The 16,065-nt window shown below is 32.7% G+C and overlaps 2 protein-coding genes across 2 annotated transcripts; one reads left to right on the top strand and one right to left on the bottom strand.

Annotated features, from left to right (window-relative positions):
• Positions 1–1,669: 1,669 nt before the first annotated feature.
• Positions 1,670–3,126, bottom strand: LOC114175931 (uncharacterized protein At2g23090-like). The gene is made up of 3 exons (XM_028060783.1): positions 2,891–3,126; positions 2,706–2,746; positions 1,670–2,060 (listed from the first exon to the last, which is right to left on the bottom strand). Exons 1-3 carry the CDS (start codon positions 2,964–2,966, stop codon positions 1,941–1,943), a joined length of 237 nt encoding a protein of 78 aa, XP_027916584.1. The 5' UTR covers positions 2,967–3,126; the 3' UTR covers positions 1,670–1,940.
• Positions 3,127–11,730: 8,604 nt separating this feature from the next.
• On the top strand, positions 11,731–14,553 carry LOC114176389 (subtilisin-like protease SBT1.7). The gene has a single exon (XM_028061430.1). It carries the CDS (start codon positions 11,939–11,941, stop codon positions 14,222–14,224), a length of 2,286 nt encoding a protein of 761 aa, XP_027917231.1. The 5' UTR covers positions 11,731–11,938; the 3' UTR covers positions 14,225–14,553.
• Positions 14,554–16,065: the final 1,512 nt, after the last annotated feature.

The following is a 16,065-nucleotide window of genomic DNA, read 5'->3' as shown; positions in this document are numbered from 1 at the left end:
CTGTTCACTAATACCTGATAAGGCATAGCTTCCAAACCTATATTGAATAATAGAAGTATAATTTATTCTTTTTTTTTCTTTGGGTTAGGATGGAAACCGAAGAAAAAGAAGATAAAAATGAGAATGGAAAATAAAATTGTTTGAATTGAAAGAAAGTAACAAAAAAATGAATAAAAAGTTGTAAATGTAATTTGATTGATATGATTAAAAAAAAGTTAACTAAATATAAAAAAACAACTAAAACATCCTTGTATTAAAATTAAAATTGGACTGAATATAAAGAAATATTTTAGTACCTATTATTTACTCAGAAATTTTATTTTTTAAGAATATTTTAAATTCTCTCTCTCTCTCTCTCTCTCTCTCTCTCTCTCTCTCTCTCTCTCTCTCTCTCTCTCTCTCTCTCTCTCTCTCTCTCTCTCTCTCTCTCTCTCTCTCTCTCTCTCTCTCTCTCTCTCTCTCTCTCTCTCTCTCTCTCTCTCTCTCTCTCTCTCTCTCTCTCTCTCTCTCTCTCTCTCTCTCTCTCTCTCTCTCTCTCTCTCTCTCTCTCTCTCTCTCTCTCTCTATATATATATATATATATATATATATATATATATATATATATATATATATATATATATATATATTCTTATTTTTGTACTAACAATTTTTCTACAATTTTCTCTCCTGGAACTTATTTTCTTCTAACTTATTATCACTACATTTTTCATATTTTTTCCAAAAAGTTTAAATTCGATGGTTCTTAATTTTTAGTAGTGTTAATATTTTCATTTTTTTAACTTCAAGATGAATTATATTATCAACGTTAAATTTATAAGAGAAGAGATATATCTATTCAGAAATTTTAATTAAGTAAAATTATTTTAATAAATGACATTTATTGTTAGTAATCTATCTAAAAAGAACTTTAAACCACAATATTTTAAACTGTAGGAAGTATCATAATGTGTTACTGTCCTGCGGGTAGGAGATAGGTTATGATTAATGTGGAAGAAAATAATGAGATTAATAATATGTTTGTACATAAAAAACAAATTGAATGAAAAAGACGGATGAAAGAAAATTAAGTGTAAAATAAAATAAAACTTACCAATTTTTATTAAATAAATTAGAGAAAAATATATAAAAATAGAGTTAAAGAGATGGGCAAAAAATATGAAAATAATATTATATATAAGAAGATTATAAATTATTTTTCTTCTATTTTCACACCAATCAACCTCCTTACATTAATTTCACCATGTCTTATTCTCTCAACTAATACCATGAATGCTTGTTGACCAAAGCCATCTTTGACTCTCCCTTTTCTTTTTCAACATCGTCACAATTGAAATTTGACACTTGAAAAGTTAAATTTCATTATCGAAACACGAAATCCAATTTTTAGAATCTCTAAGAGAAAAGTTTGTTGGAAATGGTTGGGAGATCTGTAATGTTTATTAATTAGGGATATGAACAATTTCTAATATGTAAGGATAAACTTTACCTTCACAAAGCTTTGTGAAATTAAGTTAAATTTAAATTTGATTATCTTAATGTGATATTAGAATAATTAAGAGTCTATCTTAATTCTGTGTTAAATTTTTCTGTCTCAATAATTGTGAAAGGCAGAGACCATGCAGCCTTGTGCAAGCAAAGAAGCTATGAAAGAGATGGTGTCAAACACTTCATGTAATCTATGCTTTTGTAATAATTTTATAATAGGCTTAATATGGACACTAGCAATCATTCACCAGTTACAAATCCACAAATAGAAGGTGAAAATTAACACAGTTTTTCACACTTAAACAATGGAAAAACTTACTAATCATCCCCTCTCGTTTCTAACTGTCCCCAAGACACAAAACACACAGACATATTCAATATAAAAGAAGTTGAAGATCTATGTGGATATGTAGAACAGAACAAACTGATATTATGGCTGAACATGCATTCCCTCACTTTTTAAGATGAGGAAAACAAGCATAGAGATCAGATTTGGGGTGTTTGGCTTCAGCATGCTCCTTGCACTTCACTTCTGATGTGGTGCACATAAATGTTTGCATGCAAACCTTACACTGCAATCACCAATTACAACATTATAGTCACTACAAAATGCAATAAGAAAGAAAGAGCTCACCCTTATAGCAGAACCAAAACCAAATAATCAATCTATTAAAATATCACCATCTTTGTTTTAACTTACCTAAAAAAAAGTAAAATCTTATGTGGATATACTTGTCCAAAATAACTTGGAGAAGAAGCAAACAATGAAAATTGAAATAAAATTGCAAAATAAACTAAATTTTAGCTTATGCATGAGTTTTCAGGAAAAAAAAAATTAACAAATCTAAAGCTAATTTTAGTTCAAAAAAGAAACTTATTTCATTTTTGTCTGATTTATTTTCCTATCTTATTAATACTTATGAATAAAGTTATCCAAAGACGGTCAAATACATCTTAACTTCTTATTGAAAAGTTTTACCGTCTATGTGACGAAACAGAACGTCTTTGGTGAATTTCCAAAAATATCAATAGCTAAATAATTAATTAAATATTGGGATGAAATATCACAAAATGACTCTGTTGGAAAGTTGCTCTCATGAAGGGAAGGAATTCTACCTTCCAATTACAAGCCATCCTATTACATAGCCATCTAATTTTACAATCTTTGAGGGGTTGTAATGTCAGACAAAGAACAAAACAGAGGAATAAATTTTTACCTGAATGTTCATGGCTTTCTTGTTTGAATCCAACTGGCTTCCTGCAAAGGATCATTAAAATCAACAACTACATCAGATCGAACACATATAGCCCCAATTATTTTCAAGAGAAATAATTTTTGTAAAACAATTCTAATTTACTCCTAAAACGTACGAAATTCGAAAAGTAAAAGGAGAAAGATTACCCTTGGCTGCAGCCTTCTGCTTCTCGAGGTTCTTCTCGCGAGCCATTCTAGACTTTTGGCCATTGCCTCCTCCCATGACCAAGACGAGAGACTCAAAACACAAACCCTAACTTTTCTTACAGAGGATTTGGGTGCTGAGTCTGGGCGCAAGACAGAATGGGTGGGTTACTATATTTTTATATGAGAATGAGAAAGTGATTCTCACACGCAATTTTTAGGTTCATTAAATTCGCGTTTGGATTATATTGGACTTTCTTTTATATTGTACGTGGTCACAACCGACAATTATGTAAGAATCCAAACATGTACTAATTGTTAAATTTAGTGCGCTTTCAGAGTAGTAGTATTTTCCACACCACTTGGTGTTCCAAAATGAGGAAAGATTGGAAGCAGATAAAGCAATTCTATTTTTAAACATTATAAAAATATGTTGATTAAATTATTGATCTAGTGAATTAATTATGCTGTTAATTTTTATCAATATTCATGTATTATAATAAGATAAATCATCACGTATTAGAATAAAAATATTATTAATATTTATTTCTTATTTTACTTTTATTTATATCACTCGGTCTAAATAATTTCAGTTTTCTTTTTTTTTTCTTCTTTCCTTTTTCACTGTTGCACTTTTTTTCTCCCAATTTAAATAAAGTCTAAGATTAACATCTCCAGCTTATAATAATTACCTATAAATAAAAGTATTATTATAACTTTTATAAAAGAATATTTAATTTAAGAATAATTATTTATACATTGAAAACAATCGTCAACATTTTTAGTGTAAAATAATATGTATGGAAACTTACCGTAAAATAGTAATCTTATTTTTAAATCATTTTTATAAATAATTTTATTAGAGATGATTTAAAATTCCATAATTGGAGGAATATTTATAGGAGAATTGTTTTCCCAAACAATAAGAGTTTTTATATTAAACGGGGTTAAATATATTTTTTAATTCTTGAATTTTTAGTGAAAATTGAAATTAGTTTTTTTTAAAAAACTAAATTAGTTTAGTTTTTTAAATTCTGTAAACCATGAATTTAGTCTTTTTAAGCAAATTTTATTAAGTTTATTTGACGTTTCAGACATATTTTATTATAATATTTTAGTTTGTATACATTGTTTGACACATGTTCGCTTTAATTTTAGCTTGAGAAATACCTTTAAAACGTTAAATAAATTTAATAAAATTTAATTAAAATGACTAAATTCATATATTTACATAATTGAGAGACTAAATTGGTTCAAAGTTTTTAAAAATAGACTAATTCTAATTTTCATTAAAAATTAAAAGACAAAAATCATATTTAACCCAAATTGAAATAAAAGTAAAAATTACAAATGTGATATAATTATTATGAACAAAGTTAGAGTTTTTATTTAAATTCTGAATTAAATATGTATAAAATCTAAATCTTTAAAATATGATGTAATTAAAACTATTCTAAGAATACCACTTATATAAAATTTTCTAGTGAGATATATCTTACTCTAAGGACGTGTTCTTTACGGTGGATTTCCTATTCACGACGAACATGAAGCGCTGATTCGCGATTATTTTTCTCGTTCGTTTTCAATGATTTGAGAGGGGGAGACGAAACGAATTTGCGACATGCATGACTTTTCTAATCTTTGCATCAATGATGAGATTTGGAGGTGAAAACGTTGCAATGATCAAACTACCCTCATTCAAATCAAAGTCTTCATATCCCGTTCATGGTGGTCAAGGAACAAATCCATGGTTGAGCTTTGACCAGTGTGGAATTTGGTTCTAGGTTGGTGGAACAAATTTTATTATTTCACAAGTGGATTGGTGGAACCTATTCTCTTTTTATTGGATTCAATTCCAAATTCTACTTACGGTTGGGAATGTTTTTTTTTAATTAAAATATTACATTTTCTAAATCAAATATATTTGAATTTTTTTTTCAATTAATAAATATTTTTATTTATGATAATAATATATAAAAAATTAATTACAACTTATCTAAATATCATTTTATTAGACTTTGGTTTAAATACCTTTTTGGTCCTCATTTTCGTAGTGTTTGTTGCGGATGGTTCTCATTTTGACATAATGTTTAAAATGGTCCTCATTTTTTAGAGAATGTTTAAAATGATCCTCATTTTCGCAATTCATGTTTTATTTGGTCCTTTTCTGTAACGTCGTTTAAATCATTAACGGAACATTGTACAGGTGACACAGTTTGTATTAGGGTGTGTTACGTGTACTGTACATATGACTAATTAACGTTAATTTCTCAATTTAGGGGAAATTTTGCAATTAGAGCAATTTTTTTCATCTTCGTCTTTCTTGAGCTCGGATTTGCAGAGGAAGCAGCTAATACTTGTCATTTCATCATTGGATTGCAGAGGTATACAATAAGGTATCTGTAAGCATCAATATTGAACTCTTTAATTGTTAACATCACTCTTTCCCAAACTACTGGGTATGTGCTATTAGCAGCCTTCCACATGAGTATCTTTAATTTTTTGCCAGAGAATCTTTTTCTAAAATTTGCATACAGATGCCTCATGCAAAATATTAGCTATAACTGCAATCCAATAATGAAATGACAAGTATTAGCTGCTTCCTCGAGCTCAAGAAAGACGAAGATGAAAAAATTTTCCTAATTGCAAAATTTCCCCTAAATTAAAAAATTGACGTTAATTAGCCATATGTACATTACACGTAACACAACCTAATACAAACCGTGCCACCTGTACAATGCTCCGTTAATGATTTAAACGGCGTTACAGAAAAGGACCAAATAAAACATGAATTGCGAAAAATGAGGACCATTTTAAACATTCGGTAAAAATGAGGACCATTTTAAACATTCTATCAAAATGAGGACCATCCGCAACAAACACTACGAAAATGAAGACCGAAAAGATATTTAAGCCTAATTTTTTTAGTTATATCACTCAAATCTTTCACAAACTTTCACAAAAATTACTCTCAAATTCACTCCACTATCACACGCAAATCAATAAAAAAGAATAACATAAACATCACTTTTTAATCGATCAAAATCAATCATTTCTCTCTCCTTCAAATCATCACATAAGAACACAACCTATATGAGTCTCACTTTTGCTCCATTATTTTTCATATTTTTAAAATTTTTGTTTTAATAAAAAATTCACCTTTTTATCATTTTTATCTTAAAAAAATAATTTAATTGTTATAATTAAATAATTTTTATTTTTAAAACTTATTATCTTATACAAGATTCGGATATTAGCATTATATCGTATTTTTTTGCTCTAATAGAGTTTTTTTTAATAAAATATTGATAATAAGTAAGTCCTTTATATCAGATATGCGTAGTATAATAGTATTACTCTATTTTACAACTCATCATTCCAACCATCTCCAAGGATAACAAGCTTTAAAATAAAGCATTTAAGCTTTTGTTTCAAAAACACAACCTTTCCGGTGGGCTATAGGAGCAACTCTATTGTATTCATGTTGTTTCAATATGTGCCGATGTGGTCATGCTTATTAATATACTAATCATTTATTAATATTCTTTTCAAGTTACGGCTGCATTATGCTAATCTCATTAGTGAAGGTGTGATGCTATATACGTAGGACTCTTTTTCTAAAAAAAAAATTCAAGTCGCAATCAGTTGGAGAAAAATAACACAACAATTAAGTAGCTCGTAATTACGGAAATTTCTGAAAAATCTCGCAATCAAGTCACATGGATCATCAATGTAATATGTTATAACTAATTAAGACGAAAATCTGCACCGTTTATATATCATTTAAAAAAACTAAGGTTATGAGTCTTAATTATTATTGAAGTGAAGAAATATCTATCACACTATAAAACTCACGATGGTGATGCTCTTTGTCCATGTGATCCATATTAGGAAGAGGACGTATTAGAATTTTTCATTTTTGGGCAGTGTTGTGTCATCAGTGCTATTTCCAGGAAAAGAAAATGAGAAAACATGGTGAAAGGGAAAATCAGTGGTGAAGGAGGACAATGCTATCATAATCAGACATGAAGTAGCGTGATGTAACAAGTATTTGTAAGTTGTTGTTAGCGTGTAACAGCGAAAGAAGGTATATTAAGAAAACGCGTCATGAAGCAGTGAACATGACGCACCACCCACTGAGTAGCAGCAAGAGACGTTTCAGTGTCTCTGTCTGCGCACAAAAGGAGCAGTCTTGGCAGTTTTTCCCGCGAATTCATGCTTTATAAAAACTATTTTGTGTATGTTTTGAAAAATGTTGCATGCATCATTCTACTCTAACGGTGCCACTGGAGACAGTAAAAAGTGATTTAAGTGTACGTAATAAGAGCATGTTTAAGTCACTCTATTGATTGCTTTTAGCCGATGTTTGTTTGGTGAATGAATTTAAAGAAAACAAAAAAAAGTAAATATTGAGTTATTTAAATTAATGGAATGATGATAAAAATTGAAATAAAATAAGATGAAAGTTTAGGAAAATTAATGAATGATATAATGATGTGATAAATTAAAAACTATAGTTTAATTGATAAAAAAAATAAGGTTACTAGTTTATAAAAGACTTAAATATCTTTTTGGTTCTCATTTTCGTAGTGTTTATTGCGGATGGTCTTCATTTTGACAGAATATTTAAAATGGTCATCATTTTTACCGAATGTTTAAAATGGTCCTCATTTTCACAATTCGTGTTTTATTTGGTCCTTTACTGTGACGCCATTTAAATCATTAACGGAGCATTGTACATGTGACACGTAACACACCCTAATACAAACCGTGCCACTTGTACAATGCTCCGTTAATGATTTAAACGGCGTCACAGAAAAGGACCAAATAAAACACGAATTATGAAAATGAGGATCATTTTAAACATTTGGTAAAAATGAGGATTATTTTAAACATCCTGTCAAAATGAGAACCATCTGCAACAAACACTACGAAAATGAGGACCAAAAAGATATTTAAACCTATACAAAAGTATTTTAAATTAAATTGTAAATAATATAAATTATATTATAATAAAATGTCAGTTATTATTTAAACTCGAATATGAATTTTAGAAATTAAGATAGAATACAATTTTGGAAATTAGTCTAGAAAGATTTAAGTAATAATTTGATATTATAAAGTTATTTTAAATTGATATGTCATAAATTAAAAAATATAATTTTTTTGATAAAAAAAAAGAAGGTTACAAGTTTATAAAAGTATTTTAAATTAAATCGTAAATGATGTAAATTATATTATAATGAAATGTCACTTATTATTTAAACTCGAATATGAATTTTAGAAATTAAGATAGAATACAATTTTGAAAATTAGTCTAAAAATATTTAAGTAATAATTTGATATTATAAAGTTATTTTAAATTGATATGTGTTAGTTTAAAATTATTACAAATTAAATGGTCAGAATATATAAATAAAATAAAAATCAGTAAAAGAATAAAATAAGTGTAAAAGTGACAAAATAAAAAGTATATGAATAAATTGGTAACTTGGAGTGACTTTTACTCAAATCTTCTCGGTTCAAGTAAAAGTGGAAAATTGAAAAAGTATAAGAATAAAATGGTAATTGTAATTAGAGTAACTTGACTTTTCACTCAAATCTTCTCACTAGAGAAGATCACTCTCTCCTCCACTCTTCCAAATCTGTCTTTGTGTATCAGCTTAAATCAGTCACGACCGATTTAAGGGTAAAACAAGTAAAATCACTCGTTTTAGGCCTCCAGCAAAAGAAGATCTCAATTTTTTTTATTATTAATATTTTTCCTATTAATTAATTAGTAATGCATTTTTTTGCCCAGTTTTGTTTTTTGATTTAGTAGTTTCAAGAGATTTTTTTTTTTTTGCATAATATTTTGATGAAGAACTAAAATTTTTCTACAAAACTATTAGTTATATTAAGGGTCAGTCTTTTGGTAGATAATAAATTAATTGGAGCATAATTCAAAGTTAGGTTTTCTGTAAAAAGATAATTCAAGTTTAGGAAAAAAAAGACTTACTATCGAGTTAAGAAGAATCTAAGTTTTGTGAAAAATGTATTAGACGCAAAAAATAAACAATTTAATGAAAACATTCAGAATGAAATTGTAAAATCTCTTCAAGAATTGTCTAGAATTGATTACTTTTTGTATATTGTAGATAAAAAAATTATTACACTTCAGAATAGATTTGAACAATTTAAAATATATGAAGATATTTTTTATTTTTTATGCATTTACTATGTTAAATTGAACACTTACATCTAATATGATTTGATGCTCATGAAGAATTTTTTTAACACTTTGTTGTTTGATTACAAGATCATAACCATACCAAAGATCCTTAAGCTCCCAGTTTCCTAGGAATTTATATGCATAGGTTTTCTTTTGTAAATACATGCACTAACCTTCCTCTAAGACTATTTAGTCTGAAATGTTTCTACTTTGTTACAACGGTGGATTCTCACAGTCAATTTGACTAAAGTGAGACACCTTGTAGGTTTCAATCTGCAAATATGAAGTGTAACATGCATGAAAGCAAAAAAAATCCAAATGATATACCAATTCAACAAAATAGGAAGCAAAATCCATAAGGTTTAACATTTTTAGTTGATTACCATAAGAATGTGCTTTATCTGTTATTTACATTTCTATCCCAAACCTCTTTGTGTTAATCTTAATGTTTGAACATTTTTTTTTCAGATAATTTTGTAAAAGAGTTGACACACCCAAGTGTTCCAATTACTATATTCTTTATTTCTCATAAAGAAAAAAAACAAAATAGTTTATTATCAATTCAACAAAATGTGATATATATATATATATATATATATATATATATATATTTATTTATTTATTTATTGAATAATATCGTTGTATTATGTGTATGATGATATTTTATTGAATGAGAGTTATAAAATAAATTCATAATCTTTTAGTTAACATAATTGTCCATTATACTCAACTTACGGTGCTTTAAGTATCTTTAATATTAAACATTTTTTTTCTTGTATTTACAATATTAGTTTTAGCATGCAAGTAGAGAAAATTGAGTTAGAATGTCAAAAACTTTATTGAAATGTGCTAATCAATGTTGATAGCTTCTTATCACCACGTTATGCTAAAATAATGTTAACTTATATACAGAATAAAAATATTGCAACAAGTAAGACAAAAAGAAAGTATAATTCTAACGTTATATGTTCACTGATTTTCATACGAATAAAATTAAGTATATCTAATTGACTTTATTTTGTACTTTAAAATAACTGTATACACATTCTAATTGAAAACTATGTTTAAACCGTTGATTATAAATATTTTGATAGAAAAATATGTAAAGTTGAATTGATTGAGAATGTACTTCAAAACTCCATTCAATGAAGAAGGTAATATGTCTTTGAAGACCATTAAAATGTTAGGTTATGATTATCAGCGTCTATCACGTTAAAGTATGACAAAAAATAAAATTGAAAAAATGGATAAGAAATAAAATAAAATATTTAATTATTTAAAATAGTAATGAAAGCAGAAAAAGGGGTACAATTTAATTAATTTGATAAACAGATAAATATAAAATAGTAAAAGGAATATTACGGTTTTTTAAATTAATATTTATCCTTTTCGCTTTAATTAAACAAACAAAATCATTATTTTTAATCCCCCTTCTATCCTTCTCTTCTCTCCCAAACATCGCGGTAAAATACACATTTAACATGTTGGATGAAGCAATAAATGAAGCAACGAAAGAAATTAAATTAAATAATGAAATTATTATTAGGTGGGTAGCAGAAATAATAATAACTAATAAGAGCTTATTCTAATATTTTGATATTTTTTTTTAGCTTTAAGAATTTTATTATTTTATTGGTTTTGCATGTGATCTTATCTGCCGCCAACTCACTCGCAGAAAAATATACTTTTTAATCCACATATAATGAGTAGGCCATGCTTCAATATCATATTTATCATTTCAATATATATATTTATTAATGATTACATTTTCTCTTTCCATATTAAACTAAATTAGAGATATACCAAGACTCGTTGTCGTTAAATAGGATTTTGATTTGATCTGTAAGGAACAAGAAAATTGAAGAGAATCATATTACTGAAGTCAAATTAGTCCAAGAGCAAGACCATTCACGTCACCGAAGTTATCGGAGTAGAAACAAATGGCAAAGATCTCGTAACATTTATTGAAAACTAAAGATATTTATTCAGAAAAAAGGGACAACGTTAGTTGTTTCGGAAACAAGTCGTGCTGTGTTTGTTGTCAATTCATGTAAATTCCCAGCACAGAAGAAAGCCCGTGAGTGAAATTTCTTGGTTTTGGTAATCCGTGAACCACTTTCTTAAGATAGGAGGAAAAGGAAAACTTGGTTGGCTGGTATAGACAAAGACGCTAGGGTCCAAATCGTACCTAACTAAAATATCTGTTGATTTAATAAAGTTGAAGTGGAGTTTGTGTAAGATTACACTACAATACAAATGAATACCCGTGAATCGAAACACTCGTAATTTACAATATCAAGAGCTTCACCTTATCTTCACCGCCTAGCGTCTAGCATGGTATGCATGTAGGCATAGCGCAAATTGAAATGGTATTATAAAAATATAGGTAAAAGGACGCATTTGAAGCGTTAGTAGGTAAAGGATTGGTGAGTGAAGTAACGTTTGGAGAACGTGGTGGTGTGGCAGACAGTGTGAAGGGTCCTGTTAAAAAGCCAAAGCATAATGATGCTTTAATCTGCCAAAACAGGTAAAGGTAGAAAAAGCAAGAGAAATAAAATAAGAGAAAATATTAATAATAATAACAACTAAGGGAACGGTCATAAACGCACATGTGAACTAAAATCGAACGTCTTAAATGGACTAATTGAGATAACTCGTATTTCTATCTCCTCCTTTTTTTCTCTCAACGTTCGCAATTATTTTGAGAAGCAGACAACCACCCACCGCATCCTTATTTTTTTTCACAACATTGCTAAACTGGCACACTCCCATAAAGTTTGCATTAAAGCCACCACTCCTTAAAGCTACCACATCTATTTTCACTTCCCTCACTCTCTCCCATGGCTTCGTCGATTCGCACAACGTTGCCTCTGCTTCTTTCGGTTCTTCTGTTTCTCGGTCGCTACGATGCGGCTCAGGCGGCACAACCGGAGAGGGGAACCTACATTGTACACGTGGCAAAATCGGAAATGCCCCAAAGCTTTGAACATCATACGCTGTGGTATGAGTCGTCGCTCAAATCCGTGTCCGACTCGGCGGAAATGATTTACACCTACGACAACGCCATCCACGGATACGCGACTAGATTAACTGCGGAGGAAGCGCGTTTGCTGGAAAGCCAAAGTGGGATTCTGGCGGTGTTGCCGGAGATGAGGTATGAACTTCACACGACGAGGACGCCGCAGTTCCTGGGTCTCGACAAGAGCGCGGACATGTTCCCCGAGTCGAGCTCCGCGAGTGACGTCATCATCGGAGTCTTGGACACTGGCGTTTGGCCCGAGAGCAAGAGCTTCGACGACACGGGGCTTGGACCTGTTCCTAGTAGCTGGAAAGGAGAGTGTGAAGTGGGAACGAACTTCAGCGCTTCCAACTGCAACAGAAAGTTGATCGGAGCCAGGTTCTTTGCCAAGGGTTGTGAGGCCATGTTGGGTCCCATTAACGAGACTGAGGAGTCTAGATCTCCGCGCGACGATGACGGTCACGGCACCCACACCGCCAGCACGGCCGCGGGGTCGGTGGTTTCCGGTGCGAGTCTCTTCGGTTACGCAGCCGGGACGGCGCGTGGGATGGCGACACGCGCGAGAGTCGCTGTTTACAAGGTTTGCTGGAAAGGAGGGTGTTTCAGTTCCGATATTCTTGCGGCAATTGAGAGCGCGATACAAGACAACGCTAATGTGCTGTCGTTGTCGCTTGGTGGTGGAATGGCCGATTATTTCAGAGACAGTGTCGCTATTGGAGCTTTTTCCGCGATGGAGAAAGGGATTTTAGTTTCTTGCTCCGCTGGGAACGCGGGTCCTAGTCCTTACAGTCTCTCAAACGTGGCACCATGGATTACGACCGTGGGTGCCGGTACTCTGGATCGTGACTTCCCTGCTTATGTTGCTCTAGGGAATGGACTTAACTTCTCCGGCGTGTCGCTATACCGAGGTAACGCTTTACCCGATTCACCGTTACCATTTGTTTACGCAGGGAATGCCAGCAACGCTACGAACGGGAACTTATGCGTGACGGGAACCTTGTCGCCGGAGAAAGTAGCCGGAAAGATTGTGTTATGCGACCGTGGATTAACTGCTAGGGTACAGAAAGGTTCAGTGGTGAAATCCGCCGGGGCTTTGGGCATGGTGTTGAGCAACACCGCCGCCAACGGCGAGGAGCTGGTGGCTGATGCTCATCTGCTGCCGGCATCGGCTGTGGGGGAGAAAGCCGGCGATGCCATCAAGAAGTATTTGTTTTCCGAGGCTAAACCGACGGTCAGTATTTTGTTCGAAGGAACAAAGGTGGGGATTCAGCCATCACCTGTGGTTGCAGCGTTTAGCTCAAGAGGTCCCAACTCGATCACGCCACAGATCCTGAAACCAGATCTGATCGCGCCAGGTGTCAACATCCTGGCGGGGTGGTCAAAAGCCGTGGGTCCCACAGGGTTGCCCGTTGATAACAGGCGAGTGGATTTCAACATCATCTCGGGGACCTCAATGTCTTGTCCTCACGTGAGCGGTTTAGCCGCTTTGATAAAATCGGTTCACCCAGAGTGGAGCCCAGCCGCGGTTCGATCGGCTCTCATGACAACGGCTTACACCGTTTACAAAACCGGTGCGAAGTTGCAAGACAGTGCAACGGGAAAACCCTCGACGCCGTTCGATCACGGAGCGGGACACGTGGACCCGGTGGCTGCCCTCAATCCAGGGCTGGTCTACGATCTAACAGTGGATGATTATCTTGGTTTTCTGTGCGCGTTAAACTACTCTGCCTCCGAAATCAACACCCTGGCGAAGAGAAAATTCGAGTGCGAAGCTGGCAAGCAGTACAGTGTGAACGACCTGAACTACCCGTCGTTTGCGGTGTTGTTTGAATCAGGGAGTGGGTCCGGAGTGGTGAAGCACAGTCGAACCGTCACTAACGTGGGGCCCGCGGGAACGTACAAGGCTTCGGTGACGTCAGACGCGGCCTCAGTGAAAATCTCAGTTGAGCCGGAAGTGCTGAGTTTGAAGGAGAATGAGAAAAAATCGTTCATTGTAACGTTTTCGTCCTCTGGTTCCACACAGGACAGAGTGAATGCGTTTGGACGGTTGGAATGGTCTGATGGGAAGCACGTGGTTGGGACCCCAATCTCCATTAACTGGGGTTGATCTAAGGTTCATCACTCACTCGAAGAGGGGTGTGTCTTGATTGGCTACTCATTTTATTTTATAATATTATAATATTTAACTTTTCCAAACGAAAAAAAAGGTCTTAAAAGTTAGGTTTGATGATGGCTGGGGCCTTCTGCTTGGTTGGAGTTGGTCTGTTTGCTCCCTGGCATGGGAGAAATGTTGCAAGCCAAACCTAAATATTGGCTCATTTTTCTTCCACTGTACAGCCTCTCCTCATCGTTCATTCATTATCAACTTTCTATTTTCACACCATAAACCTACGGATCATTAATGCTATTCAAACCAGGCCTTTTAATTCTGTCAAACTTCACTGTCTTTCTACCAATGCTTAATAATTATACATAATAACTTCCTTGAACACCTTTTTTCAGTTAGTCTCTTCATCTAAGTAATTGTATTTTTTTCTAATAATACTTGGTCTATAATGGCATTTGACGATAAAAGTGAATGCAGAAGGCCAAAACTATTCTCGCCAAAACAACATCAAACATATTATGACACATACTTATTATAACTCAGGTTTGAGGGCAAGTTTTTTTTTTTAACCCTTTTTTTCTTCTCTTCACACCCTCTTGGGACTATGTTCCCACAGATATTCTTGAGGAGTTGTTAGATGTCTCATAAAATCAATTTTAGAATGCATTAAATACATTTTGAAAATTTGGTTTACGTTTGGGACATTTGCACTTGTTAAAAATATAGGAGGGAATTAGTGCGACAATGGTAAAAAGAATGGGGGAAACATTGGTGAAGAAAAGCGAAGGAGATATTGTGCAAGAAATGGAAAGATGTTGATATGAAGGGTGTGAATGGAGTTAGACGAATCATTTAATATTAATTGCTAATAATGTTGGTAGATTATTTGTTATTAATTATGCAATTTTTTTTGCAAGACTTTTTAACCCCAATCACGTATCTGTGGTCCACTGTACAAGCATATAGTGGTTTTATAATTATTTCTTACTCATAATTACTTAGGCCGGCCGTAAACCACTACTTCAGTTTGTAAAATAGTACTTTTTGTACTAAGAAAATGAATAATTTTCCTAAGAAAAACTTTAATGACTTAATTATATGGTGTCTTCTAATATTTTCCTATGACATTGATATAATCATAATGTTAAAATACATATTTATCTCTCTCATAATTATGAATATTATAACACTTGTATAATTTATTTTATTATATTTATATTCATAATAATATTAAAATAATATGTATGCCATTTATTTTTATTAAAATAATATGTACACTCTGGCGACCCAACTCTATACGACCTATGTGTATGTGTGTATTGGGTCGATCTCAAAATAACTTATGTGTATGTGCGTATTGGGCCGACCTCAGAACGACCTATGTGTATGTGCGTACTGGGCCAACCTCAAGACAACCTATGTGTATGGACTATTGAGTCGACCTCAAGAAGACCTATGTGTATGGACTATTGGGTCGACCTCAAAACGACCTATGCGTATGGACTATTGGACCGACCTCAAGCCAACCAAGGTGTGCGAACGTATTGTGTTTGGACTGGAGCCAACCTCATTACAAGGACATACTGTGTTCAACTTGGAGTCGACCTATGCACTCTGATGCACTAAACCCAACCTATTCGGAAGGCCCAATTCACTTAAATTGCCCTCTCTCTTCAAGATAACGACAAAACAGTCACATAACCACATCCGACAAAGGTTGGGGTAACCCCCGCACACGTCAACTATCTCCCGCAATCCTAGGAAGACTGAAACATGAGCTGGAGACCTCTATAAAGCTAAGAAGCTGCTCTCCACCAAGAGGAAGGTTATATGACCGAAAA

Source organism: Vigna unguiculata, chromosome 3, assembly GCF_004118075.2.
Source record: "Vigna unguiculata cultivar IT97K-499-35 chromosome 3, ASM411807v1, whole genome shotgun sequence".
NCBI classification, from domain to species: domain Eukaryota; kingdom Viridiplantae; phylum Streptophyta; class Magnoliopsida; order Fabales; family Fabaceae; genus Vigna; species Vigna unguiculata.
The sequence above is the reverse complement of the archived record's forward strand: the minus strand, read 5'-3'. Positions and strand labels throughout refer to the sequence as shown.

Excerpts from the sequence above, each read along its gene's own strand:
- LOC114176389 (XM_028061430.1), top strand. The coding sequence starts at position 11,939 with ATGGCTTCGTCGATTCGCACAACGTTGCCTCTGCTTCTTTCGGTTCTT.
- LOC114175931 (XM_028060783.1), bottom strand. The coding sequence starts at position 2,966 with ATGGGAGGAGGCAATGGCCAAAAGTCTAGAATGGCTCGCGAGAAGAAC. Across the intron at positions 2,747-2,890 it reads GCAGAAGGCTGCAGCCAAGG|GAAGCCAGTTGGATTCAAAC; the intron begins GTAATCTTTCTC and ends GATCCTTTGCAG. Across the intron at positions 2,061-2,705 it reads AGAAAGCCATGAACATTCAG|TGTAAGGTTTGCATGCAAAC; the intron begins GTAAAAATTTAT and ends TGGTGATTGCAG.